The sequence below is a fragment of the Hippopotamus amphibius genome, chromosome 16 (assembly GCF_030028045.1).
Source record: "Hippopotamus amphibius kiboko isolate mHipAmp2 chromosome 16, mHipAmp2.hap2, whole genome shotgun sequence".
NCBI lineage: Eukaryota > Metazoa > Chordata > Mammalia > Artiodactyla > Hippopotamidae > Hippopotamus > Hippopotamus amphibius.
In genome coordinates this window covers 62,269,158-62,295,348 of record NC_080201.1, presented here as the reverse complement: position 1 = coordinate 62,295,348, position 26,191 = coordinate 62,269,158, and the positions used below count along the sequence as shown (strand labels likewise).

The 26,191-nt window shown below is 46.1% G+C and overlaps 1 protein-coding gene across 1 annotated transcript; it reads left to right on the top strand.

The window, feature by feature from the left end:
• NLRP12 (NLR family pyrin domain containing 12) lies at nucleotides 1–24,835 on the top strand. The gene is made up of 10 exons (XM_057712771.1): nucleotides 1–571; nucleotides 2,371–2,451; nucleotides 9,732–11,424; nucleotides 13,452–13,622; nucleotides 14,937–15,107; nucleotides 17,094–17,264; nucleotides 19,016–19,186; nucleotides 21,635–21,805; nucleotides 23,726–23,896; nucleotides 24,712–24,835. The coding sequence occupies exons 1-10, from the start codon at nucleotides 283–285 to the stop codon at nucleotides 24,797–24,799; spliced, it is 3,177 nt and encodes a 1,058-aa protein (XP_057568754.1). The 5' UTR covers nucleotides 1–282; the 3' UTR covers nucleotides 24,800–24,835.
• The last annotated feature ends 1,356 nt before the right edge of the window (nucleotides 24,836–26,191 follow it).

Below are 26,191 nucleotides of genomic sequence, written 5' to 3'. Positions count from 1 at the left end.
GAGCAGAAGTGAAAGTCTTTTTCAGGGCGTCAAGGCTTCCTGCAATTTCCCAATCTCTCCCAAATTTCCTCTTCTTCAAAGCGGACACGCGGGTGAGGTGGGAGGGGCGGGGCGGGCAGGAACTGCGGGGGGCGGGGGCGGGGAGGAAGCATTATTTCAGCAGAAGGACTTTCCGCTCTTTCTTGACTCTGCCGGCGTCGACCCCTGGGGAGCATGTGGAATTGCTCGTCCTGGGTATAGAAGCATCCTCCAGCTTTTCTCCTCTGGGTCCACGACGCCCCCATGTCCCCAACCCCGCTCAGGAGCGGCCTCTGTCGCCTCTGCGCCTACTTGGAAGAACTGGAGGCCTGGGAGCTGAAGAAGTTCAAGTTATACCTGGGGATGGCGACGGAGATGGGGGAGGGCAAGATCCCCTGGGGGCGTATGGAGCCGGCCGGTCCCCTGGAAATGGCCCAGCTGCTGGCGGCCCATTGCGGCCTCCGGCAGGCCTGGGTGTTGGCTCTCAGCGTCTTTGAGCGGATCAACAGGAAGGACCTGTGGGAGAGAGGCCGGAGAGAGGACCTGGTGAGGGGTAAGGAGGCAGCGGGGTGGCCAAGGCTGCAACCCACCAATTCTCTTCTCCTTCTTGATGATCGCTGCGCTCACCAGACCTGCCTCTAACGCATCCCCTTGGTGTTTGTTCATAGTGCTATCTACCTGGAGCACCTCCCTCTGTCTTATTTGCCTGGAAAACTCTTATTCATCCATCAAAACCTTGAAGGCATTACCTTCTCTGTGATTTCTGTACTCATTTTCTCCCTACTCCTGCCCCTCACCCTCAACCACCCTGGCTGGCTTGGAAACCCCACTTTTTTATACTGTTTTTAATAAACATATTTTTTGGAATCCATGAAAGAATAGAAGATGATCAATAAGTAAGGACTGAATTTAAAAATATGCAAAGGTCACGTACATAAAAGAAGTTTCAAAGAATGCTAGTTCGCTGTGTAAATACCCCCAGCGTGGCTGATTTTAAGTTATCAGCCTGATGTCATCTGGCTTATAATTCATAGATATTTAACAACAGGGACTTCCCTGGTGGTCCAGTGGTTAACACTCCGGTGCTTCCACTGCAGGGGGGCATGGGTTCCATCCCTGGTTGGGGAACTAAGGTCCCACATGCCGCAGGGCACAGCCAAAAACAAAAAAACCAAACATCTCAGATTAAATGTTATCCTCTGTTTCAATCACCTCCTATTCGCCCTATTGGTGAAAAAGGGATCTTCTACCCTAAATAGCACTAGATGGTTGAACACGTGACAACACTCAGCACTGGACAGATGAGACTGACAGTGGCTTATCAGCCTTATAGACTCACAGCCCCAGGGGAGGGGACCCCGTGCCCCGTGCAAGGCCACACAGGGCTTGCACACAGGAATACAGTGAACTTGCAGGGGCTGCGGGAGGTGGGCTTTATAGTGCAAGGGGATGTGACTGACTTGTTTGAGTAATTTCATGGGCCAACGGGGAGGTGAAACTTGTTAGGTTGAGGACCAGGTAGGCTGCAGTTGGTCTAGCTGAGAGGAGAACTAGCTGAATGGGAAACGTTTCTCACTAGGTTCCCACTAGGTCAGGGGCGTATCTGACAAGAGCACAGGAGTGGGGTCCTGTGAGGCTCAAAGATGTTGAGGACGCACTTGAAATTTTATTTATTTATTTATTTATTTATTTATTTATTTATTTATTTACTCTGCACCAGGAGGCATGCAGGATCTTAGTTCCCCGACCAGGGATTGAACCTGTGTTCTCTGCAGTGGCAGCTCAGAGTCTTAACCACTGGACCGCCAGGGAAGTCCCCCAAGCCATTTTTTTTTTTTTGTAAGCCCTTGAAATTTTAGGTCTTAAAATACATCCTTAGAAAAACCTTTCCTGACTACCTAAAATAAAACATTCGCTTCCTCACTTTATAGTATAACCTTGTTTAATTTTAGACAGAACTTTCATTGTTATCTGAAGTTATATTTGGTGTTTACTTTTTATGTGCTAAACTCCCCACACCGTTAGAATGTAAAGTCCGTGGAGAAGAGAGCGTGTGTCTTGTTTGTTGCCTAGCCTGGATAACATTGGTGTCCAATATATGTATATTTGTTGAATAGATGGATGGATGGATGGGTGGATGAGACATGGCAGGGCTGAAGGGGAAGAAGGAATCCAAGCTGACCCAGAACTCCCTGGCTGAGGGATTAATCGGATGGAGGTGCCAATCGCTACAATTGATACCCATTGGGGCAGTGAGTTATTATCATGTAGACAGTTTGATGTAATGGCAGCTAATATTGTGGAGGGCTAGTCAGATGTGTGCTAGCTGATCTTGCAAAATTTCTTTTCCAGATACTCCACCTGGTGGCCTGCCCTCACTGGGGAACGCGTCAGCATATTCTCTGGACGTCTTTCCTGCAACTCCAAGAAAAGGTGAGCCACTCGCCACGCATCCATTAGAATGTAGAATTAGGCTACACGTATCAGACTATCCAACTGAAAGTAGATCAAGCAGAAAGGACATTCATTTAATGTTTGCATATAACAAGGCGTCTTGGGGTGTGTGATTACAGAATTCAGGTGGTGGCTTAGCGACACCATCAAAGCCCCAGCTTCTGTGTTCCATTTGTCCTAAGACTTGTCACCTAACGTTTGCAAGATGGTGATCAAACCATCTCGTACGAGTGTATTCCAAGCAGGGGGCTGGAGAAGAGGGAGAGAAAAGGCTTTCTTCCTCAAGAGATTGTCCTTTTATCCAGAATAAAATCCTTGCAGTAAATTTCCTTCCCCTGAGCAGTCGTACCTGCGTACCTCATTCGTCAAGACTGGGGCTCATACCCATGACTGGTTTAGCAAAATGAGATTTCATCCCCTGTAGCTTCATTTATTTAATTGTTTTTGGCTGCGTTGGGTCTTCACTGCTGCGCACGGGCTTTCTCTAGTTGTGGCGAGTGGAGGCCACTCTTCGTTGCGATGCAAGGGCTTCTCATTGCAGTGGCTCCCCGTAGAGCACAGGCTCTAGGCCCACGGGCTTCAGTAATTGCGGCATGTGGGCTCAGTAGTTGTGGCACATGGGCTTAGTTGCTCTGAGGCATGTGGGATCTTCCTGGGCCAGGGATCGAACCTGTGTCCCCTGCATTGGCAGGTGGATTCTTAACCGCTGAGCCACCAGTGGCTTCTGCAAGGACAACTTTCACTGGAACCAAGGAATCAGCACACACTCCCCACCTGAATAGAATCAGGGTGGTTGGCAAGGAAGAAACAGGGGTTTGGGCTGGTGGGTGGACAGCAACACAGCCATCAATAAAACACAGGTGATTCTGGATACGCTTTCAAGGGCGTACTCAATGCATTGGATCTAGAATCCAACCCAGGGGATCCTAATACCTGCCCAACCATGGATTCATCACATGGTCTTAGACAAGTCATTGACCCTCGGTCTGGGTCTCAGTTTCCCACTTGTACAATATACCTTGTCGGCCTGCCTCCTTCTCTGGAAGCACCCAAGGAAATAATGAAGCTCTAATAGGGAAGCTCTAAAGCAGCACCGTCAAGTAGAAAGATGGTGTGAGTCACATATATGATTTTTCAAAGTTCCATTTAAAAAAATGAGTAAAAAGAATCAAGTGAAATTAATTTTAATAAAATATTTCATTTAACTGAATATATCCAACATATTATCTTTGTACCATGGGGTCAACATGGAACATTATTAATAGCTATGCTACATTCTTTTTTAAAAAAAAACAAAAACTAAGTCTTCAAAGTCCACTGTATCTTACGCTTATAGGACATCTTATTTCATATTCTAAATTTTCATTGGAAAGACTTGATCCATATTTAGATTTCACAAAAATTCCAGTTGCAAAGGTAGATTCACATTAAGTTGTTCGAACCACTTGCAAGTTTTCAATCACTGAAGCAAGTGTTGGTTTTCAAATTTTAAAATAAGCATGAAATAAAATTAATTAAGATGAAAACTGAAAATCGTCCGACCGTTCCTCAGTTGCACTAGGCATGGGTCAAGTACTCAGTAGCCACGCAGGGCCAGTGGCTGCCGCATTGGTCAGCGCACGTCTTGCCAAAGTCCAGCTCCGGCGGGTCCAGGAGTACCCAAGGGATGAGTGGCAAGGAAGAGACGGGGAGGCCTGTGTCAGCGATGCAGGATCTCTCTTTATTGTCAGAGCTTTGTGTGTTTATATAGTAAGCATATCTCAGAAAAAATCTTTTATGGCAGAGCATATCTTCCCTCAGCATCTACCAGTTTCTTTCTTTCGCCAGGTTTGGTTTGCAAACCTTGTGGCTCTGAGGTAAGCATATGTAAATAACTTCTTAATCTTATATCTTAAGCAAACGACAGCCCTTAGCACCCATACCTATGCGTAATGTCTGTGTCTATACTTATGCCTGCTGCAATCATAAGCATTACAAAAAGAGCCACCCCTCCCTTTTCTCCAGCATTTAGTAGCCTGAGGTGCCCACCTTTTCCACCAAGGAGTGGTGGGAGGGGACTTGGTGGGGCAGACAGGGAGAAAGAATGTGTCAAACCCTGGTTCTTTCCTGAGGACATAGAAACAGGGAGGGGAAGTGGGTGGTAAGCATAGTATTACAAAGAAACAAAGAACAGGATGTAAAATGGGTGGAGATGGTCTGGGGCCTCCCTTGCAGAGCGGTGGCCTTGCGATCCTCCTGCCCCGAAATGCCCTTCCAAGGAGTTCTCGCCTTGTGGTCCTCCTTGGAGCCTAGTGACCTTGTCACAGCATTGGCTTGTCCAGACGGCTCCCGACAACGTCTAAAGCATCTAGCCAGGTGGGAGGGATTAGCAGACTGGATTAGCTATGGAGCAGAGGACCCAAGTTTGGATTCTCATTTCTAGCACCTACCAGCCAGGCAGTCTTGGACAAGTCAGTTCTGCTTTTGGAGCCTCCGTTTCCTCACCTGGGTGTAAGCAGCGTGTCTACTTCCCTCCACTTCGCAGCATCCTTCTTCTAACATATTTGGAGCAGTAGTTCTCAATTGGGGGGATTTTTGTCACCACAAGGGACAGGTGGAGGAAGGGACAGAGGAGAATTCGGACTGGTTGGGACAGCGGTGCTGGGAGGGTAACAGCGGACGAGGCAGGGAGGTAGGCAGAAGCCGCGAATGCTCTGAAGAGCTTAGGTGTTTGTCATGAGGGCAACAGGAGCACGAGGGGATTTTGAACAGGAGAGGAACTGGGTCAAACATGGGTCTGAAAGTTTCTCTTCTGGGGTTGGTGTGCCTGATGGACTCAGGGGAAGGAGCTGGCGCAGGGCGTCTCGAGGAGGGGAGAGGGGGTGAGGGACCAGCTAGGGAGATTGGGTTTGGATGGAGCAGGGGCGAGGACAGAGAGATTCAGAAGAGACCGAGGCAGGGCTTGTAGACTGATGCTGGGGAGAAAGGCTTGCAAACAAACATCTAGGATTTCCTCTGTGAGGCTGCCAGGGTGTGGACGCAGGGAGGCTCTGTGTGGGCGGAGAATGGGATAGGTGAGCGAGGCTCTTCTGTTGGGTGCAGATTATAAGGGGTATCAAAAATGCTCAGCAACCAAGAGCAATATTTGTGGGGTTTTTTTTTTAAGTACAGTTGATGTATGTTGCCAAATCTGGCTCCCTGTGCACCGATGCCGAGTGAAAATATGGAGACAGAGAATTGGAAGATAAGGAACAGAGAGGCTTTTTATTTTCTTTGCCAGGCAAAGGGAAGACACAGTAGGCTGGCACCTCAAGAACTGTGCCCCTCTCCTTGGGGAATTGTTTACAGGTGGGGCTCGCAGTCCGGGGTATATGATAAGGGTCAAAAGTAGTGAAGGTCTTGCATTTCTTTTCTTCTGCCAATTCATGGCTAAAGCTGGCATCAGGCGGCTAAGCGAAGGGTCTGGTGTCCCTGAAGTTATCGGCCCATGACCTTCTTTCTGAAATGAAGAGTGCTGCAAGGGAGTGTTGAGGGGGAAGAAATGCCAGGTGCAAAGTGTAATTCCTATGGAGTTAGAGAGTAATCAGCTTTGTGAAGAACAAGTCCAGCTACAGGTGCTTGTTAGTAGTAACAGCTAAAGAAGAACCAAGATTGTTCATGTGGTTGGTTTATGCTGTTTCCCAAGCCTGTTCATTGTTTCTGTTTTTCCTGGTTATCAGAAGAGGAAAAAATCTCATTTCTATTTTTGTTGGCAACATGTACAAAATTATATTAGTTTCTGGTGTACAATACAGTGATTCTATATTTTAATAGCTTACACTCCACTTAATGTTATTACAAGATAATTGCTATATTTCTCTGGGCCATACAATATATCCTTATGGCTAAAGAGGAATTTTTTTTTTTAATTTTTTTTTTTTTTGATGTGGACCATTTTTAAAGTCTTTATTGAATTTGTTACAATATTGCTTCGGTTTTACATTTTGGATTGGTTTTTTGACCGCCAGGCTTGTGGGCTCTTAGCTCCCCGACCAGGGTTGGAACTTGCACCCCCTGCATTGGAAGAGGAAGTCTCAACCCCTGCCCTGGCAGGGAAGCCCCTGAAGAGGAATATTTGAAGGCAGTATTTTCTAAAAATCAAAATTAATACCCAAAAAAAAAGGCCACAATGAACCAAATATCCACACTTTAAATAGAGGCGAGATCAATTTTACTGATTTTTCTTTTTGCCTCAAGCTCCAATATGGGTGAGCACAGCACTGTGAGAGACCCAGCCTTTAAGATTTTTCTGAGTGATCTCGGATAAGTCACTGCACTTCACAGAGCCTCAGTTTTTCCATCTCTTAAATGGGTGCAGCAACAGGACCAAGTGTGCTCTGCTGGGCGGAGGGGGTGAAATGAGTTCATGCCTAGGATACTGTGGCTACAGTTCTTTTTTCTAATGTTTATTATTCTTTGCCAGGGTCTGCAAACTCTTTCTGTAAATGGGCAGAGAGTAAATATTTTAGGATTGTGGGTCACACAGTTTCTGTCACAACTATTTAAATCTGCGGCTGTGCTGGGAACATAGAAAGTATGTAAATAAATGACCTTGTTCCAGTGACAGTTCATTTATAAAAACAGGAATTGGGTTGGATTTGGTCTGTGGGTTGGTTTGCTAACCTCAGTTCTAATACTAAAAATAGCATCACCTATCACTGATAATAACTTATTATACTTACCATAACATCACTAAAATCATTCATTCCTCCAAATATCGATGAAGCACCTACTATGTACCAAGCACCACACACTCCTCTAGAGACAGGGATACAAGAGTGACCAAGTCGGCAACCTCTGCCCTCAAGTAGCCAACCGTCTAGTGGCAGGTTCATAAAATACATCAGTCATCAGTGGTGATGTTTGGGCATTAGCCCACGGTGAGCTCATTTCAGGGCCTGAAATGTTAATGATTACCTAAAGTGACTCTGGGTCCAGAAGTTTGTCATGGGCACCAGACCAAGGCTGTCAGATTTAGCAACTAAAAATACAGGATACCTGGGACTTCCCCGGCGGTCCAGTGGTTAAGACTCTGAGCTTCCACTGTGGGGGCCATGGGTTCGATCCCTGGTTGGGTGAACTAAGATCCCACATGCCGCCCAGTGCAGCCATAAATAAATAAATAAACAAATATTTAAATAATAAATAAAAACTGCAAAAAAAAAAAGGCCAAAGGGAACACCTAGATACTGTGAATTTCAGATAAACAATGGACCTTTAAAAATGTCTGTTTTATGCATATTTTTATTTACACGTTTTATGCATATTAATTATGCATATAACATTTTCATGTGTGTACATATATACATGTATTTAGGCATTTTATAGCACTTTGTAGATAGTGCATTTTTTACAGATTGAAGGTTTGTGATCTCTTTTTTTACTGTCTCTTGGGCAAATATTATGGGCTTTTGGTGACATCCAAATACAAAAGGACACATTTTTGCCTAAATCAAACTTTCTCCACTTTGGCACTATTGACACTTTGAACTGGATCTTTCTTGGGGTTGGGGGGTGGCTTGGGGGGGCTGTCTTGCGCATTGTAAGATTTCGAGCAGCATCCCTGACCTCTGTCCACTAGATGCCAGTAGCACTCCCCCAAGTTGGGACATGCAAAAATATCTCCAGACCTTGCAAATGTACCCTGGGGAAGGGTGGGGGTGGGGAAGTACACGACCATTCTAGATTATTCATAGACATTACAGTAAATGGGCTTTCCCAAAGAGACTTTAAGTAAACTTATCGGTTTATAGAACGGATAAGTTCTCCACTGCAGGTGTGCATCCACCTTTTTTTCAAAGGGGGCACAGAAAACTTGGAAGCACTGCTTTCTCAAACTTTAACATGCGTGCAAATCATGCAGCGATCTTGTGGTTTCTGATTCCATAGGTGGGGGATGGGGCTCAAGCTTTCACATTTCCAACTAGCCCAAGTGGGTCCAACATGGGATTTAAGTGTTCCTTCACCGGGAGGGCCCGAGCGTACCGGTGGCTGAGGTCGACAGTTCCTCTAAGCGAGGACTGCGTCTTCCATCAGCTGGTACAGTGATTCCAATGTTGCTGGTCCGTGGACCACTGTTTGAGTAGCAAGGATGGAGCACTGTGTGTAAGAACAGTTCCCATGTTGAACCCTCCTACGCTGTTGGTGGGAATGTAAGTTGGTGCAGCCACTATGGAAAACAGTGTGGAAGTTCCTCAGGAAACTAAAAATAGAGTTACCGTATGATCTAGCAATCCCACTCCTGGTCATATACCTGGACAAAACTGTAATTTAAAAAGATATGGGATTTCCCTGATTCCCTGAGGATCCAGTGGTTAATACTTCATGCTTCCAATGCAGGGAGTGCAGTTTCCATCCCTGGTTAAAGAATTAAGATTCCCACATGCCAGACACTGGGCTCAAAAATAAATTAATTAAATTAAAATTTAAAAAAAAATAAAAATAAAAAAATGAAACAAAAAGATGCATGCACTTCTATGTTCATAGCAGCACTATTCACAATAGCCAAGACATGGAAACAACCTAAACGTATAACAACAGAGGAACGGATAAAGAAGATGTGGTACATATATACCATGGAATACTACTCAGCCATAAAAAAAAAATGCCATATGCAGCAACATGGATGCAACTAGAGATTATCATACTTGGTGAAGTAAGTCAGAAAGAGCAAGACAAACACCATATGATGTCACTTATATGTGGAATCTAAAATAGGTGCAAATGACTCTATCTACAAAATAGAAACAGACTCACAGACATAGAGAACAGACTTGTGGTGGCCAAAGGGGAGCGGGGTGGGGGAGGGAAGGGCTGGGAGTTTGGGATTAGCAGATGCAAACTCGTATATACAGGATGGATAAACAACACGGTCCTACTGTGCAGCACAGGGAACTATATTCAGTATCCTGTGATGAACCATAATGGGAAAGATTATGAAAAAAAAGAATGTCTATATGTGTATAACTGAGTCACTGCTGTACAGCAGAGATTGGCACGACATTGTACATCAACTATACTTCAATTAAAAAAAAAAGAACAGTTCCCATGTTAATGCCTCTGCTTCCCATAAGGTGGGAAGATTGGTGCTGGGACGTACCAAGGTTCTCAGACTCCATCTAGAAAACGCTTCCAAGGTCATTGCAGAACAGATAGGCATGAGACCACGGTTTGCTTTAACTCATGAGTTCATTAACGGTTGCTGATGAGTCTTCCACGGATCCTTCATTCCTCTCCATTAGATCCCCGGGAAACCTACAGGGACTATGTCCGCAGAAAATTCCGGCTGATGGAAGACCGCAACGCGCGCCTGGGGGAGTGTGTCAACCTCAGCCACCGGTACACGCGGCTCCTCCTGGCGAAGGAACACTCAAATCCCATGAGGGCCCAGCAGAAGCTTTTGGACACAGGCTGGAGATACGCGGGAACCACTGGCCACCCGGCCAGCCTCATTCAGATAGAGACTCTCTTCGAGCCAGATGAGGAGCGCCCGGAGGCGCCGCGCACCGTGGTCCTGCAGGGGGCGGCGGGGATGGGCAAATCCATGCTGGTCCACAAAGTGATGCTGGACTGGGCCGATGGGAAGCTCTTCCAAGACAGGTTTGATTACGTCTTCTACATCAACTGCAGGGAGATGAACAGGAGCACCTCGGAGCGGAGCGCGCAGGACCTCATCACCAGTTGCTGGCCTGAGCCCAGCGTCCCCCTCCAGGAGCTCCTCCGGGTTCCGGAGCGCCTCCTCTTCATCATCGACGGCTTTGACGAGCTCAAGCCCTCTTTTCACGACCCGCAGGGCCCCTGCTGCCTCTGCTGGGAGAAGAAACGGCCCACGGAGGTCCTCCTCAGCAGCCTGATTCGGAAGAAGCTGCTGCCCGAGCTATCTCTGCTCATCACCACCAGGCCCACGGCTTTGGAGAAGCTGCACCGCTTGCTCGAGCACCCCAGGCACGTGGAGATCCTGGGCTTCTCCGAGGCCGAAAGAAAGGAGTACTTCTACAAGTATTTCCACAACGAGGAGCAGGCCGGCCAAGTCTTCAATTTCGTGAGGGACGACGAGCCGCTCTTCACTCTGTGTTTTGTCCCTATGGTGTGCTGGGTGGTTTGCACCTGCCTCAAGCAGCAGCTGGAGGGTGGGGGGCTTTTAAGACAGAGGTCCAGGACCACGACAGCCGTGTACATGCTCTACCTTCTGAGTCTGATGCAACCCAAGCCAGGGACCCCAACCCTCCAGTCCCCGCCCAACCAGAGGGGGCTGTGCTCTTTGGCGGCGGATGGCCTCTGGAATCAGAAAATCCTGTTTGAGGAGCAGGACCTCCGGAAGCACGGCCTAGACGCGGCGGATGTCTCGTCCTTCCTCAACATGAACATCTTCCAGAAGGACATCAACTGTGAGAAGTTCTACAGCTTCATCCACCTGAGTTTCCAAGAATTCTTCGCGGCCATGTCCTATATCCTGGATGATGGAGAGAGCCGGTCCGGCCCCGAGCAGAACGTCACCAGGCTGTTGGATGAGTACGCGTTTTCGGAAAGGAGCTTCTTAGCCCTCACGGTCCGTTTCCTGTTTGGACTCCTGAATGAGGAGACGAGAAGCTACCTGGAGAAGACTCTCGGCTGGAAGGTCTCGCCGCACATCAAGATGGAACTGCTGGACTGGATCCACAGCAAAGCTCGGAGCGAGGGGTCGACCCTGAAGCAGGGCTCTCTGGAGTTCTTCAGCTGTCTGTACGAGCTCCAGGAGGAGGAGTTCATCCAGCAAGCCCTGAGCCACTTCCAGGTGATCGTGGTCAGCAACATCACCACCAAGATGGAACACATGGTTTCCTCCTTCTGTGTGAGGAGCTGCCGGAACGCCGTGGTGCTGCAGCTGTACGGGGCTGCCTACAACGCGGAAGCAGAAGACGAGATGAGAGACTCTCAGACGCCACCGGTGCCGTTGTGAGTACTTGCCGGGGCTCGCTCTCCAAGTTCAGGCTCTTAACCAAGTTCATGTTCTCAACGGGGGTGCTCTTGCCTCCATCACAGGAGGTATTTGGCAATACCTGGAGAAAGATTTGGTTGTCACAGTTAGGGGAGATCGGAGGGGTGCTAGCCGCCTCTAGCGGATAGAGGTCAGGGATGCTGCAAAATCATCCTAAAATGCACAGGACAGCCTCCATCATAAACAGCGATCTGGCCCCAAAATGTCAATAGCGTCCAGGGTGTTTTCTTGCTCTTAAACAACATGCATCAGGACTCAGTTGGAGCCCACGTCAAGGAGAATATATTTAATCAAGTATTATAACGGGCTTTATATCTGTGCATCAGGCACTGCTTTCTTTTGTTTTGTTTTTCCCCAGTGTTTTTCTTTTTCTTTTTTTTAACTTTTTTAAAAATTAATTAATTAATTGGCTGCGTTGGATCTTTGTTGCTGCGCAAGGGCTTTCTCTAGTTGCAGAGAGCAGGGGCTACTCTTAGTTGCAGTGCACGAGCTTCTCATTGCAGTGGCTTCTCTTGTTGCAGAGCACGGGCTCTGGGTGCGTGGGCTTCAGTAGTTGTGGCACATGGTCTCAATAGTTGTGGCTCGCGGGCTCTAGAGCACAGGCTCAGGAGTTGTGGCGCACGGGCTTAGTTGCTCCATGGCATGTGGGATCTTCCCGGCCCAGGGATCAAACCTGTGTCCCCTGCATTGGCAGGAGGATTCTTAACCACTGCGCCACCAGGGGAGTCCCCCAGTGTTTTTCTAAACTTTACTATATGGGTCTTTCTTATTTTTTTATTTTTAAAAACATTTTATTGAGGTATAGTTGATTTACAATGGTGTGTTAGTTTCAGGTGTGCAGCAAAGTGATGCAGCTATAGATACTCTTTTTCAGTTTCTTTCCCATTACAGGTTATTACAAGATACTGAGTATAGTTCTTTGTGCTATACAGTAGGTCCTTGTTGCTGGGCATTTTTTTTCTTTTTCTTTTTCTTTTTTTTTTTTGGCCACACCGGATAGCTTGTGGGATCTTAGTTCCCCAACCAGGGACTGAACCTGTGCTCTCTGCACTGAAAGTGCAAGTCCTAACTACTGGATTGCCAGGGAATTCCCTCCTCAAATATTTTAATGCAAATCTGAACTAAGTCAGTTCACCTGTAATAGTTGAGCATTCACCTCTACCAGATAAGGGTTTTGTTTTCTCAATCTAACCACCATGGTATCATTCATTCCTCACAAAATTAACAAACAATTCCTGGGAATTTGCTGGCAGTCCAGTTAGGGCTCCAAGTTCTCACTGCTGTGGGCCTGGGTTCGATCCCTGGTCAGGGAAGCAGCACAGCAAAAACCAAAACAAACAAGCAAAAACAACAACACCAACAAAAGCAATTCCTTTATATCATCTAATACCCAGTCCATATTCAAATATATTGTTACCTTCATCAGCACTGATTTGTTCAAATCAGCATCCAAACATCATTCACACACTACATTTTCTCGATGCATCTTGTAATCTCTTTTTCCCTAGAGTAGTTTCATTCTTACTTTTTTTTTTTCATGCCAGTGATTTGTTGGAGGAACTGGGCATATGTCCTGTAGTACGAGAGGGGTTGGCAGACTCTTTTCTGTAAATATTTTCAGCTTCATGGGCTGGACAGATGCTCTGTGTTGCAACTACCCAACTCTGCCATTGTAGCAGAAAGCAATGTCAAAAATACATATGTGAATGGGGATGACTGGGTACCAATAAAACTATTTACAAAAGCAGGTTGTAAATTTGGCTCATGGGTTGTAGGTTGCCAGCCCTTGCTTAGAAGAGCCACATGTAGGATTTGGCTAAGGGCTCATTCATTGGAGATTATGTGATCTTGGGGCAAGTGATGCAGGGTCATTCAGAAGATAAATTAAAATAAAGATGACAAAATGCTTCATACACTGCGAAGTGCTATACAAGGACCAAACATCATCTTGATGAAATGGCTGTCCTATCTTTCCTTCCTGCAGACCTGAGAGAAAAGTTTTGCCGGATGCCTACAGCGAACATCTGGCCGCTGCCCTGAGCACAAATCCTAACCTGGTAGAGCTGGCTTTGCATAGCAATGCCCTGGGCAGCCGGGGGCTGGAGCTGCTGTGTCAAGGACTCAGACACCCCAGCTGCAAACTTCAGAACCTCAGGTGAGTCTAGGCTGGTCTGTGAGCTTCTGGTGACCCTCCCGCTCCGTCTCAGGGGCTCAGTCAGGAAGAACATAGGATGGGACTTCCCTGGCGGTCCAGTGGTTAAGACTCCAGGCTTCCACTGCAGGGGGCGCAGGCTCGATCCCTGGTTGGGGAACTAAGATCCCGCAAGCCGAGTGGTGTGGCCAAAAAACAAAACAAAACAAAAAAACCCCACTCAGCTGCTTAAAGAAAGAACGTAGGATGGAGAGTGTTAGTTTCCTTGGGCTCCCATAACAAAGTACCACAGGCTGGGTGACTTAAACAATGAACTTTTATTTTCTCACAGTTCTGGAGGCTGAAGTCCAAGATCAAGGTGTCAGCAGGGTTGATTTCCTCTGAGGCTGCTCTCCTTGGCTTGCAGATGGCAACCTTCTCACCATGTCTTCATGTGGTCTTTCCTCTGTGTGTGTCTGTGTCCCAATTTTCTCTTCTTGTAAGGACACCAGTCATATTGGACTAGGGTCCATCCTAATGACCTCCTGTTAACTTAATTACCTTCTCGTAGTGATGGAGAAAAGAAGTAAAGAAGAGTGAATAGGTGGGGGAGGGATAAATTAGGAGTTTGGGATTAACATATACACACTACTGTATTTAAAATAGATAACCAACAAGGACCTACTTTATAGCACAGGGAATTATACTCAATATTTTGTAATAACCTATAAAAGAAAAGAATCTGAAAAGATCAATATATCTATGTCTGTCTGTCTCTATCTATCTATCTATCTATCTATCTATCTATCTATCTATCTATCTATCTCTGAATCACTTTGCTGTACACACCGGAAACTAACACAACACTGTAAACCAACTGTACTTCGATTGAAAAAAAAAAAAAGTAAACGGAAGAGGTCTTGAATTCCTCTCATAAGGCAACCTCTGTGAAAGCATTTCCTTGACCACAAAGTGCCAAAACATGTTATATTACTCTTGTTGCTTTTATTTTTTTTATTGAGATACAATTCACATACCAGACAATTCAGTGATTTTTTTTTTTTTTTTAGTATATTCACAAGATGGTGTAAACATCACCACTAATTCCCAATCATTTTCATCACGTGAAAAACAAACACCATACCCATTAGCAGTCACTCCTCTGATCCCCCTTCCCCTCAGCCCCTGGCAACCACTAATCTCCTTTCTTTATTTTAGAAAAGGAGGGGAATATAGGTATAGATCAAAAGAAGGGGGGAGAGAAAGGACAAGGCACAGATTTTACAAAACGGCCGCGAAGTGAATCACCTGGCTTTTTTCTTCTTCTTTCTATCCCAGGTTGAAGAGGTGCCGCATTTCCAGCTCTGCCTGCCAGGACCTTGCCACTGCTCTGATAGCCAATAAGTATCTACTAAGAATGGACTTGAGCGGCAATGGCCTTGGGCTGCCGGGCATGAAACTGCTTTGCAAGGGGCTCCGGCATCCCAAGTGCAGGCTACAGATGGTGCAGTGAGTCTCCACCCCCTGGAACACGTCCTTTCTTTTTGTGATCTCCTGGAACAAGCCTGTGGTCCCCTGGGGCTTGAAGTATCTCCCCAAATGCTGATCCCCAAACCCCTACCTTGAATTAGGGCTGCCTTAGACCCATGACCTGAGACCCCTACCCTGGACTCTCTGCATTTCGGAGACCCTCTTTCTGGCCTCTTCTGACCCCACCCATTTCCACACAGCGAGGAGTCCCTGGGGCCGCCTGCTCACCCAGAACCCACACCCTGTTTATTGACGGCATCCTGAGCAGTCAGAGCCACAGAGCCCCCCGTGCAAAGATCCTTTAGTTGTGCAGTTCCCTGTTTCCACGAAGCCGCTGTTTTGGAAAAACCACCCAATTTCCCACCTGTGTGTCTTCATTATTGCTCATAAGAACCCTCCCCTTCTGACAGTTCTTTGTGTGGGGTTTTCCCCACACCAAGGAATTCTGTGGCACCAGCTGGGTATCCTGCAATGTAACTCAATTCTAACACTATCTACCTAGAGAGAGTGTCAGGTCCCACAGGTTAAGGGCTCAGTCCCCGGAGACTTCTCCCTTCCCAGCCCCCCCCCCCCCCCTTCAGATGCCAATAGCAAGTCCAGGTTGTCACCTGTGCTCCTGACCCATCAGCTATAAATGAAAGGTTCCCACAACCTGCCCCCTTGGGTTCTTATTAATTTGCTAGAGCGGCTCAGAGATGTCAGGGAAACACTTCCATTTACCTGTTTATTAAAGGATAGGATAAAGGATACAGATGAACCGATACGTAGGTCTGGGAAGGCCCTGAGTTTGGGATTTGCAGCCTCTGTGAAGTTTGGGTCCATCCCCCTTTCAGTACATGGATGTGTTTGCCCGCCCAGGAGCTCTCTGAACCAGGAGCTCTCTAGCGGGAGGCTTCCTCACACAGGCATGATCAAATAGTGTAATAACTCCACTGCCACCCCTCTCCACTCTTTGGAGAAGGGTGGGGGGACAGGGCTGAAAATTCCAGGTTTTTAATCATGGCTTGGCCTTTCTGGTGACCATCCCCCATCCAAGCAGCCCACCCTGAGTCAACGCAGTGAAACAAAAGATTCTCCTCGTTTTGCTTGCTTGTTTGTTTTCATCACTTAGGAAATTAGGGATTTAGGAGCTCTGTGCCAGGAACTAGAGCAGAGACCAATATGCAGTTTTTCTGTTATGTCTCAGCCCCTTCTATATCCTATTCCTCCAAATAAACTTCTACGTAGCCTTCGAGAACCAGCTTGAAGTCCTCCAGAGAGCCTTCCCTCACTGCACACCGTCTGTCAAAGCTGGGTTAGGTGCCCTCCACCAGGATGGTTTTAACAAACCGTAGCTCACGTCGCTGGAGCACTGACCATGAGTCAGGCTGGTTCTGCACCCTCTCCCTTTAGTAAAGTGTGTAATACTCACAGCAGCCCTATGAGGCAGGCACTATTATTATCCTTATTTCGGAGTCAGTGAACCTGAGACATGGCAGCACATGCAACAGGAAACTGAGACCTGGTGAAAACTCGCTTGAGGGAATTCCATGGCGGTCCAGTGGTTAGGACTCTGTGCTCTCACTGCCGAGGCGCCAGGTTCAAGCCCTAGTCAGGGAACCAAGGTCCCACAAGCCGCGCAGTGCAGCCAGAAAACAAAACAAAACAAACTCACTTGAGGTCACAGGTTTGGGGGGGGAGGGGAGGGGCGGTGGTTGGATGCAAACGCAAGTTGTTGAGCTCTTGAGACCCTGCTCTGAACTATCATGCGTACTGCCTCCATGGCACTGCCTATATCGCATCGTAAGTACGCGTTTGTTTTATTAGACAGGATTCTCCTTGCTGGGAGTGACAAAGTCCTGTTTGTCTCTATAACTTTAGTGAGAATTGTAGGTGCATGTTGGGTGATTAACTGCACCAGGGCAGCAGCCATCAGGGTACAGAAAAGCACGATGCTGCCCTCTTCAACCTCTCTTTCCTCCCAAGGTTGAGGAAGTGTCAGCTGGAGGCTGGAGCTTGCCAGGAGATCGCCTCTGTGCTCAGCACCAGTCGACACCTGGTAGAGTTGGACCTGACGGGAAATGCCCTGGAGGATTCCGGTCTGAGGCTCTTGTGTCAAGGTTTGAGGCACCCAGTCTGTCGGCTGCGGATCTTGTGGTGAGTTCTGCCCTCTGTCTCTGGGCGTTTGACTACTCTGGGGATCTCACATAGGTAGAATCACAAAGTCGTTGTCTTTTTGTGGCTGGCTTATTTCACTTAGCATGATGTTTTCAAAGTCCATCCATGGTGTAGCCTGTGTCAGAATTTCTCTCCTTCTTAAGGCTGACTAATATTCCATTGTGTGTGCATGTGTGTATGTGTGTGTATAAGTTTATGTAATATATGTGTATCATACATTTTGTTTGTCCATTCATTCATCCATTGATGGACACTTGAGTTGCTTTCACCTTTCCGCTCTTTTGAATACTGCTCTGAACATTAGTGTACAAAAATTTCTTTGAGCCCCTGCTTTCAATTCTTTTGGATGTATAATCAGAAGTGAAGTTGTGAAATTGATGGGTCATATGGTTATTTTTAATTTTTTGAGGACCCTCCATGCTGTTTTCCATAGCGGCTGAACCATTTTCCATTCCCACCAGTGGCGCACAAAGGTGCCAGTTTCTCCACATCCGCACCGACACGTGCTATTTTCTGTTCTTTGAATAACAGCCATCCCAGTGGGTGTGAGGTGATATCTGACTGTGCTTTTGATTTGCATTTTCCTAATGATTCGCAATGTTGAGCATCTTTGCCTGTGATTTGTGGCCATGTGTACGTCTTCTTTGGAGAAATGTCTCTTCAAGCCTTTGGTCATTTTTCAAAGTTGTTTATCTGAAAACAATACTTTTAAGATTGGGGGCAGGCATTTGCAGTAACGTGGATGGACCTAGAGATGATCATACTAAGCGAAGTAAGTCAGAAAGAGAAAGACAAATACCATATGATATCACTTATATGTGGAATCTAAAAATATAATACACAATAGCCAGGATGTGGAAACAACCTAAATGTCCATCAATAGAGAAATGGATAAAGAAGATGTGGTGCATATATACAATGGAATATAAGCCATAAAAAGGAACGAAATTGGGTCATTTGTAGAGACATGGATGGACCTAGAGACTGTCATACAGACTGAAGTTAAGTCAGAAAGAGAAAAACAAATATCATATATTAACACATATATGTGGAACCTGAAAAAATTGGTATAGACAATCTTATTTACAAAGCAGAAATAGAGACACAGATGTAGAGAACAAATGTATGGATACCAAAGGGGAAAAGAGGGGGTGAGATGAATTGGAAGACTGGGATTGACATATATACACTACTGATACTATGTATAAAATTGAAAACTAATAAGAACATACTGTATAGCACAGGGAACTCTACTCAGTGCTCTGTGGTGACCTAAATGGGAAGGAAATCCAAAAAAGAGGGGATATATGTACACGTATAGCTGATTCACTTTGCTGTACAGTAGAGACTAACACAACATTGTAAAGTAACTATACTCCAATAAAAATTTATTGTGGTTGCCAAGCAGGAGGTGGGGTGGGGGAGGGAAGGATTGGGAGTTTGGGATTAACAGATACAAACTATTCTATATAGGATGGATAAACAAGGTCCTACAGTATAGTACAGGGAATTATATTCAGTATCCTGGCATAAACCATAATGGGGAAGAATATGAAAAAGAATGTATATATGTATTACTGAGTCACTTTGCTGTAGAGCAGAAATTAACACAACATTGTAAATCAACTATACTTCAATACAATTAAAAAAATAGATTGAGGGCAGGGAGGATAAAATTAGCATGCTATAGGAAACACTCCATAACATATGTTGAGTTGGATTTCCTGCAGGTTGAAGATTTGCCACCTCACTGCTGCTGCCTGCGAAGACCTAGCATCCACCCTCAGTGTGAACCAGAGCCTGATGGAGCTGGACCTAAGCCTGAATGACCTGGGGGACCCCGGGGTGCTGCAGCTGTGTGAGGGCCTCAAGCATCCCCAGTGCAAACTCCAGACCCTCCGGTGAGTCCCACTTTACCCACCATCCTACGAGTCCAGATTCACAATCCCTGCCCTCCTGTCTGGGCTCCGTGGGGCCATCTCCCTCCCCTCTTCTCTTAACCTCTTGCTACATCAGCCTTCTTTCAAAGGTTTTTCTGCCACAGGGCCTTTGCACAAGCAATTCTCCCTTCGTGGAATGCACTTCTGCTCTGATTTCTCCCTTTTTTTTTTTTTAACCCTAATAACTCCTGTTTCATTCTGTTAGAACTCAGAACAAATGCTTCTTCATGGATATGTCCTCTAACCCTAGATAAGGTCTAGTTTTTGGTCCTACAGTAGCATCATCAATTATCTGATGTCATTTGCTCTGGAATATATATCTATAAGATATATATATATATTTTTAAGACATTGAGTCATACTGTGACTTCTACTGTGTCTAGAGAATTAGGATAAATCTGTGCCCCATTTCTTCATACCCTTCTCTCTACTGCACCCTTTAAACATTTCCTTTTCGAGCTGCAGATACACATAATTAGAAGGTCCATAGTCCTCACCTGGTACCACAGTATCACTGTGGACCCACACACGCCTTTGTTTTATTTTTGTCTCCTTCCTTGCCTCCCCAGATCTCATCTGTAGACACTCATGTCCTTATTTTATATAAATAATGTATCTCATCAGTTTCTCTTTTTTCCCCAGTTACCTTTATACATTGAAGATCTGTTCATGTTGGTATAAGCACATCTAATTGAGTCCTTCTAACTGTGCTATATTCCATCATTTGCACATATCAAATGTTATTGATTCACCCAGGAAGCTGTCCCTATAACTGTGTACAGGGTTGTGATGTATATTCTTGTACATGTGTCTTTTCTGAAAGAACCCTTGTAAGATTCCACCTAGGGGTAGAACTGCAGGATCAGACTGAATTTGCAATGTCAAAGATATGCTCAATTTCTTCTTTTTTTTTCTTTTATTGAAGTATAGTTGATTTAAAATGTTGTGTTAGTTTTTGGTGTACAGCAAAGTGACTCAGTTATATATATATATATTTCTCTATGCTGTACAGTAGGACCTTGTTGTTTATTCTACATATAGTAGTTTATATCTGCTAATTCCAAACTCATAATCCATCCCTCCCCCACCCCTTTTCCCCTTTGGTAACCATAAGTCTGTTCTGTATGTCTGTGGGTCTGTTTCTGTTTCATAAATAAGTTCATTTGTGTTATATTTTAGATTCCACGTATAAGTGGTATCATGTGGTATTGGTCTTTTTCTTTCTGACTTACTTCGCTTAGTATGATAACTTCTAGGTCCATCAATGTTTCAATTCCTTTTTTGTGTTTATGTACATAGTTCAGTGGATTCCAACTTACTTTTCTCCAGTTTTTACAGCACCATTTAATAAAGAAAGCATCCTTTCCCTGCTGACCTCTAATGCCGACTCTACTGTAAACCATTGGCCCATTTTTGTATTTGACTTCTTCCTTTCCATCTGGCTCTGTTTCTTTTCCAGTTTTCCACTGGAATAATTGTAATTGCTATAGTTTGTAATATGCCCTACGGTTAAGAAAATTCTGGTTTTTGCTTTTTTTTTCTTCTTCACATTTTCATCGTCATTTGTAGACATGTATTCTTCCATGCAAATTTTAGGAGGCACTGGTCCAGTTACCCCAAAGCCCAAGTCCTTATCCACCAGCAGCGGGTCAGCCCTAGGTAAATAACCATATTTACATAGCTCCTACATGTCACCTGAGGAAGCGAACACGCTCGAAGGAAAGGGGAGTTTAGGTTTGCACAGCACAGGTAGCTCTAGCTAAGGACATTCAGGAACTGCTGGAAATTACGGGGAAAATGCTGTACAAAACAGTAGCACATTTGAAAGGTTACTCTCCATTTACAGTTATGGCTAAATCTTGGCTATATTCTCTGTGTTGTCCAGCACATCCTTATAGCCTACCTTTTTTGCTGTTGTTGTTGTTGTTCGGCTGTGCTGCACAGCATGTGGGATCTTCGTTCCCTGACCAGGGGTCCAGTCCACGCCTGCTGCAGTGGGAGCTCGGAGTCTCAACCCCTGGATAGCCAGGGGAGTCCGCTAGTAGACAGTCTCAGAGCCAGTAGCGTGTACCTCTTAATTCCCTACCCCTGCATTGCCCCGCCCCCCTTTCCTCTCCCCCTGGTAACCACTAGTTTGTTCTCTCTGTGAGTCTGCTTCTTTGGGGTTGTATTCACTAGTTTGTTAATACAAGAGCACTTTTGACCCCACTAAGCTGCACATGTCTGAGAATTCCCTGGTGGTCCCATGGTTAGGACTCCGTGCTTTCACTGCCAAGGACCTGGGTTCAATCCCTGATTGGGGAACTAAGATCCATCCCCCTCCCCCCCCCCCCCCCCCCCCAAGAAAAAAGCTGCAGACGTGCGCAGAAGGAATGGGTCAGCTCTGTCCTGTGCTTAATGTCTTTCCAGGCTGGGCATCTGCCGGCTCAGCTCCGCAGCCTGTGAGGGTCTCTCTACGGTGCTCGGGGTCAACCACCACCTCCGGGAGCTGGACCTGAGTTTTAATGACCTGGGAGACGGTGGCATGTCCTTGCTGTGTGAGGGGCTGCGACACCCCACCTGCAGGCTCCAGAAACTGTGGTGAGTGGCTGGGAGTCAGGGCGGGTGGTGATGCTGGACCCTGGGGTGGGAGCGTTTCCTTGTCCCTCTGTTTTTTCTGTTGAACAGTTATCCTTCCATCTCTTTGGAAGATACAGGCTGCTCAGAGATGGAAAGAAAAACTAATTCATACTCTGCAATACAAACGGAAAATGCCAAGTGTTTCCTTCAAGTCGTCGCCTCTAAACATTTTCTGTAAAAATCCCCTTTTTTCTTGACATTTACTCGGGCAGATTTATAGCTTTTTGGTAACCTTTATAGAATAAAAATTCATTCTGGCCCTGAGTAAATTCCAGTCACATGTTAATGAACAGTTCTTCCTTCCCTTTCTCCCGATACTAGCCTGCTCTCTCCTCCCGAAAGACTTAGAATGAGTTGAGCCATATCTACTTTTGTTTTACTTTTCTTCCATTTGTGAATCTCTTGCTTATCTGGGGCGCTGGGTGACTGGGAACTAAGATGGGGGCTTAGGGACAGCCTCTCTCCCTTCCTTGGTACTGCTAGATTTCCTCTGGGGTGTCAGGACCACTCACCCCAACCCCCCATCTGGCAGGTGACCAAATGCTACCTCTCTCATGGGGCTCATATGTGAGTTCTGATGGGGACCCCTGGGAGGTGCCTCCACTGCCCAGTCTCCTGACATGGAATAATCTGGGTCCACCTTCTTCCACAATTCCCTCCCCCGTTCTCACCACATGTCCTACTCCGGACTCTTCTGTACCTGTGATGTGGGTGGTTATACGTTACCAAGCTGGTGTTCTCTCTTCCTTTGCCAGTCCTGAACTGTTGTATTATACCTTGTTTAGAAGTTGGCGTCTATTGCCTCACAGCCTCAGCCAAACAAAGGTGAAAATATTTCCATTTAACATCCTGGTCACAACAATAATTCAATAAATGCTACCTATTTTTATTGTAACAGCATGGAACACAGGAAAGAAACACAATTGGACAGAATAGAAATCAGAGAAAATCAGTTGGCATAGTTTGGGTGGGGCAGATGGCAACCCAAATCGTGCTGGCTTTAAAAAAAAAAAGTATTGATTGACTTGTGTAACTGTGAGGGTAGGTTTCAGGTATGGCTTCATCAGGCATTTGGATATTTGATCTCTGTTATCTTCTATACTTATTGATGTATTGGCTCTATTATCAGTTAATGTTAGACTGCAGCTCTATAGATGACTTACTTCCAGGTGCAAGTTCTGAAAAAAAATCTCTGGGAAAAGTGTGATTCTTATTCACTGGTTTTGGATGAATCCTGTGCCCAACTGGAACCATTCATGGTGGCTGGGCTCATGGAAACAACCAACTTTGGCCTGGATCCTATATACACTGCTAGAGCTTGCAGACATTAACCCCAGATAGACTGAGACTGAGGTTTCAATGAGAAATTGGGATAGAATTGCCAGGAGGGAAAATGGGTACTTGGCCGCAGAATCAACGTGTCCATTATAGATGGAGCTATGAATTGAGGTGTGCCCTTAAATGCCTTTATTGAATGCTTTCCGGGGAATTCCCTGGTGGTCCAGTGGGTAAGACTCTGTACTTCCACTGCAGGGGACATGAGTTTGATCCCTGGTCGGGGAACTAAGATCCCATGTGCATTGCAGCGTGGCAAAAAAATAAATAGGTAAATAAAATAAAATAATGCTTGACTGATTTGGTTCTACTCTATGTTTTGTGTTTTTTTGGCCACGTGGCATGTGGGATCTTAGGTCCCCAACCAAGGATCAAACCCTCGCTCTCTGCAGTGGAAGCACAGAGTCTTAACAACTGGACCGCCAGGGAAGTCCCTCTGCTTCTTAAATTAATCCCCAAAAGCATCATCCTGATTCCCTACGAAGATGAGACTTTCCATCATAACTAACTGCTGACGTGGCTTCAACCACTTCCTATCTTCCACAGGCTGGACAGCTGTGGCCTCACAGCCAAAGCTTGTGAGGATATCTCCTCCACCCTGGGGGTCAACCAGACTCTGATGGAGCTTTATCTGACCAACAACGCCCTGGGGAACACCGGTGTCAGGCTGCTGTGCAAGAGGCTGAGTCATCCCGGCTGCAAACTTCGAGTCCTCTGGTAAGAGATGGTCCCTGGTTCCGGAGGAGGCAGGATATGGGGCTTGGAGTCAGGAGTAAAGGGCAATAATGGAAACCCTCAGTTCGGATAAACAAATAATCTAGAAAATTTGCAGCTATTTAGTTCATGTGTCCACTTGTGTATGCAATTTGTGCAAAATACGGAGGCCTTTCGTTGCCTGTTGGGAGACATCTTTTACTGGCTGTGTGACCTTGGGTAATTACCTCATCTGACAAGTGAGGTCATTGTAGCTTAGTGAGAATCTGGAATTACTCTGCCTGGCCTCAAATTCTAATTCCATCCTTTCCCAGTTTTGCAATGTATTTTTGTAAGTTAGCCAGCCTCTTGGCACCTCAGTATCCCTCTCTGGAAAATGAAGAAAATAGCTGCTTCTTCATAAGATTATTACCAATTAAATGAGTTAATACAGGTTAGGAACTTAAAATGGTATGTAGCTTACAGTAAGCTTATTTCCCAGCAGGATTTGGTTTCAAGCAAAGAACTCGTTAACGAAATTATGTACTTTTTTTCTTAAAAATATTTATTTATTTGGTTGTGCTGGGTGTTAGTTGCAGCTCGAGGGCTCCTTAGTTGTGGCATGTGAACTCTTAGTTGCGGCATGCATGTGGGATCTAGTTCCCTGACCAGGGATTGAACCCGGGCCCCCTGCATTGGGAGTGTGGAGTCTTATCCATGGGGCCACCAGGGAAGTGCCTGGAATTACATATTTTAACAAGGCAGGATGCATGAGAGATTGGCTGTAGCAACTGAATCCACAACAGTGTCCTGGAATCTCTCCCACTCTGTGTCCTCAGGCTATTTGGAATGGACCTGAATAAAATGACCCACAGAAGTCTGGCGGCCCTTCGCATAACAAAACCGTACTTGGACATTGGCTGCTGAATGGTTCCCGCAGCTGCTTCTTCTCTTGAAGTCAGGACAGGGGAGAATCATCCCAGGACCTGGTGATCAACAGTGATCTGGCTCTTTACTTCCTCAAGGGAAAAACTCCTCTGCAGGATAATCCTTGCTGCTCAGGGTCTGTGTAATCTCCATGGGATAGAGCTTGGAATTTTAGTTTTGGGAGTTGGTGCCAGGGGAGAGTTTAGGGCAGGGCCCCGGATGATTCTAGAGCAGTGGCTTTCACCTGATGCTGATTTAACCTCCACCCCACCCCCACCCTGCCCCCTGCAGAATACCTGGCAGTGTCAGAGGATACTGGGGTGGGGGGAGCTACTGGCATCTTGTGGGTTAAGGCCAGGGGTCCTGGTAAACATCCTATAATACACAAGACAGCCCCCCCACAGCAAAGTGTCAGGGAACTGTTGACCGAAGCCATCCGCCTTGGCCAGGACCACTTGCGTTGCCGGGGTTTTCTCACAATAGAAGGTCCCAATAAGAAAAATGGTGCTGCCACCAAAAACCAGAACTCGGGAGGGGCCAAAAGAGGGAGGAGATATCCAACCTCCCAGAGTCCTCTCTGTATCCGTCTTGGCTGAGAGACACAAGCGCCACCAGGAAGGACCCTGAGTCAGATCAGGGACCAAGGAAGATGATTGGCCAGAGACAGCCCAGAAACTAACCTCGTTACCATAAACCCTGAGACTGCGAGCCACAAGGCAGAGCAGTCCTCCTGGGTTCTTACCTAAATACAGCACGTGTGTCTCCCAGGACAACTCATCTCTGAGTGTTAGACAAGAGCCCGCTCTCGGGCCCTGGAAGGGGTCCCCTTTCCAGCAACAATAGTGCTAAGCTTAAATGTCAATTGTGCCAAAGCTGAGAAAACTCATTCTCAGAGAGGATTGGTACAGTAAGGATAATTAGGCAGTTTTGGGAGGATGGTGTATCTTAGAATGACTGTCAGGCCAACAACCCTTGCAGTCTTGGTATGCACCAAGATTCTGTCCCGATTGGAGCCAATAGGACTGTGGTTGGACACCTGCGGGCTGGCCAGTGACCTATACCAGGCTTTAGATGAAGACATCAACCAGTTACTGGGGACTTGAGCTAGGAAGCTTCCGACTCTGCCAATGATCGTTGGCAAACTTCACCAGGATGCCATGAGCAAGTCCTGCTGAAGATGTCTGGAAAAACTAGAATTTACTAGGAAGCAAAGGAAATGTAAGATTTAGTGACTTTTTAACCTATGAAAGGTTGAAAATCCCACACTCTGAAGACATCATTCCTGTGGCCCTCAATAAATGTTACTCACATAAAACTGTCCCTTGAAATTCTCATTGAACTGAACCCTGTAATTAAACCCTTAAATTAAATCCTTAGTTTAACCTGGCCTCT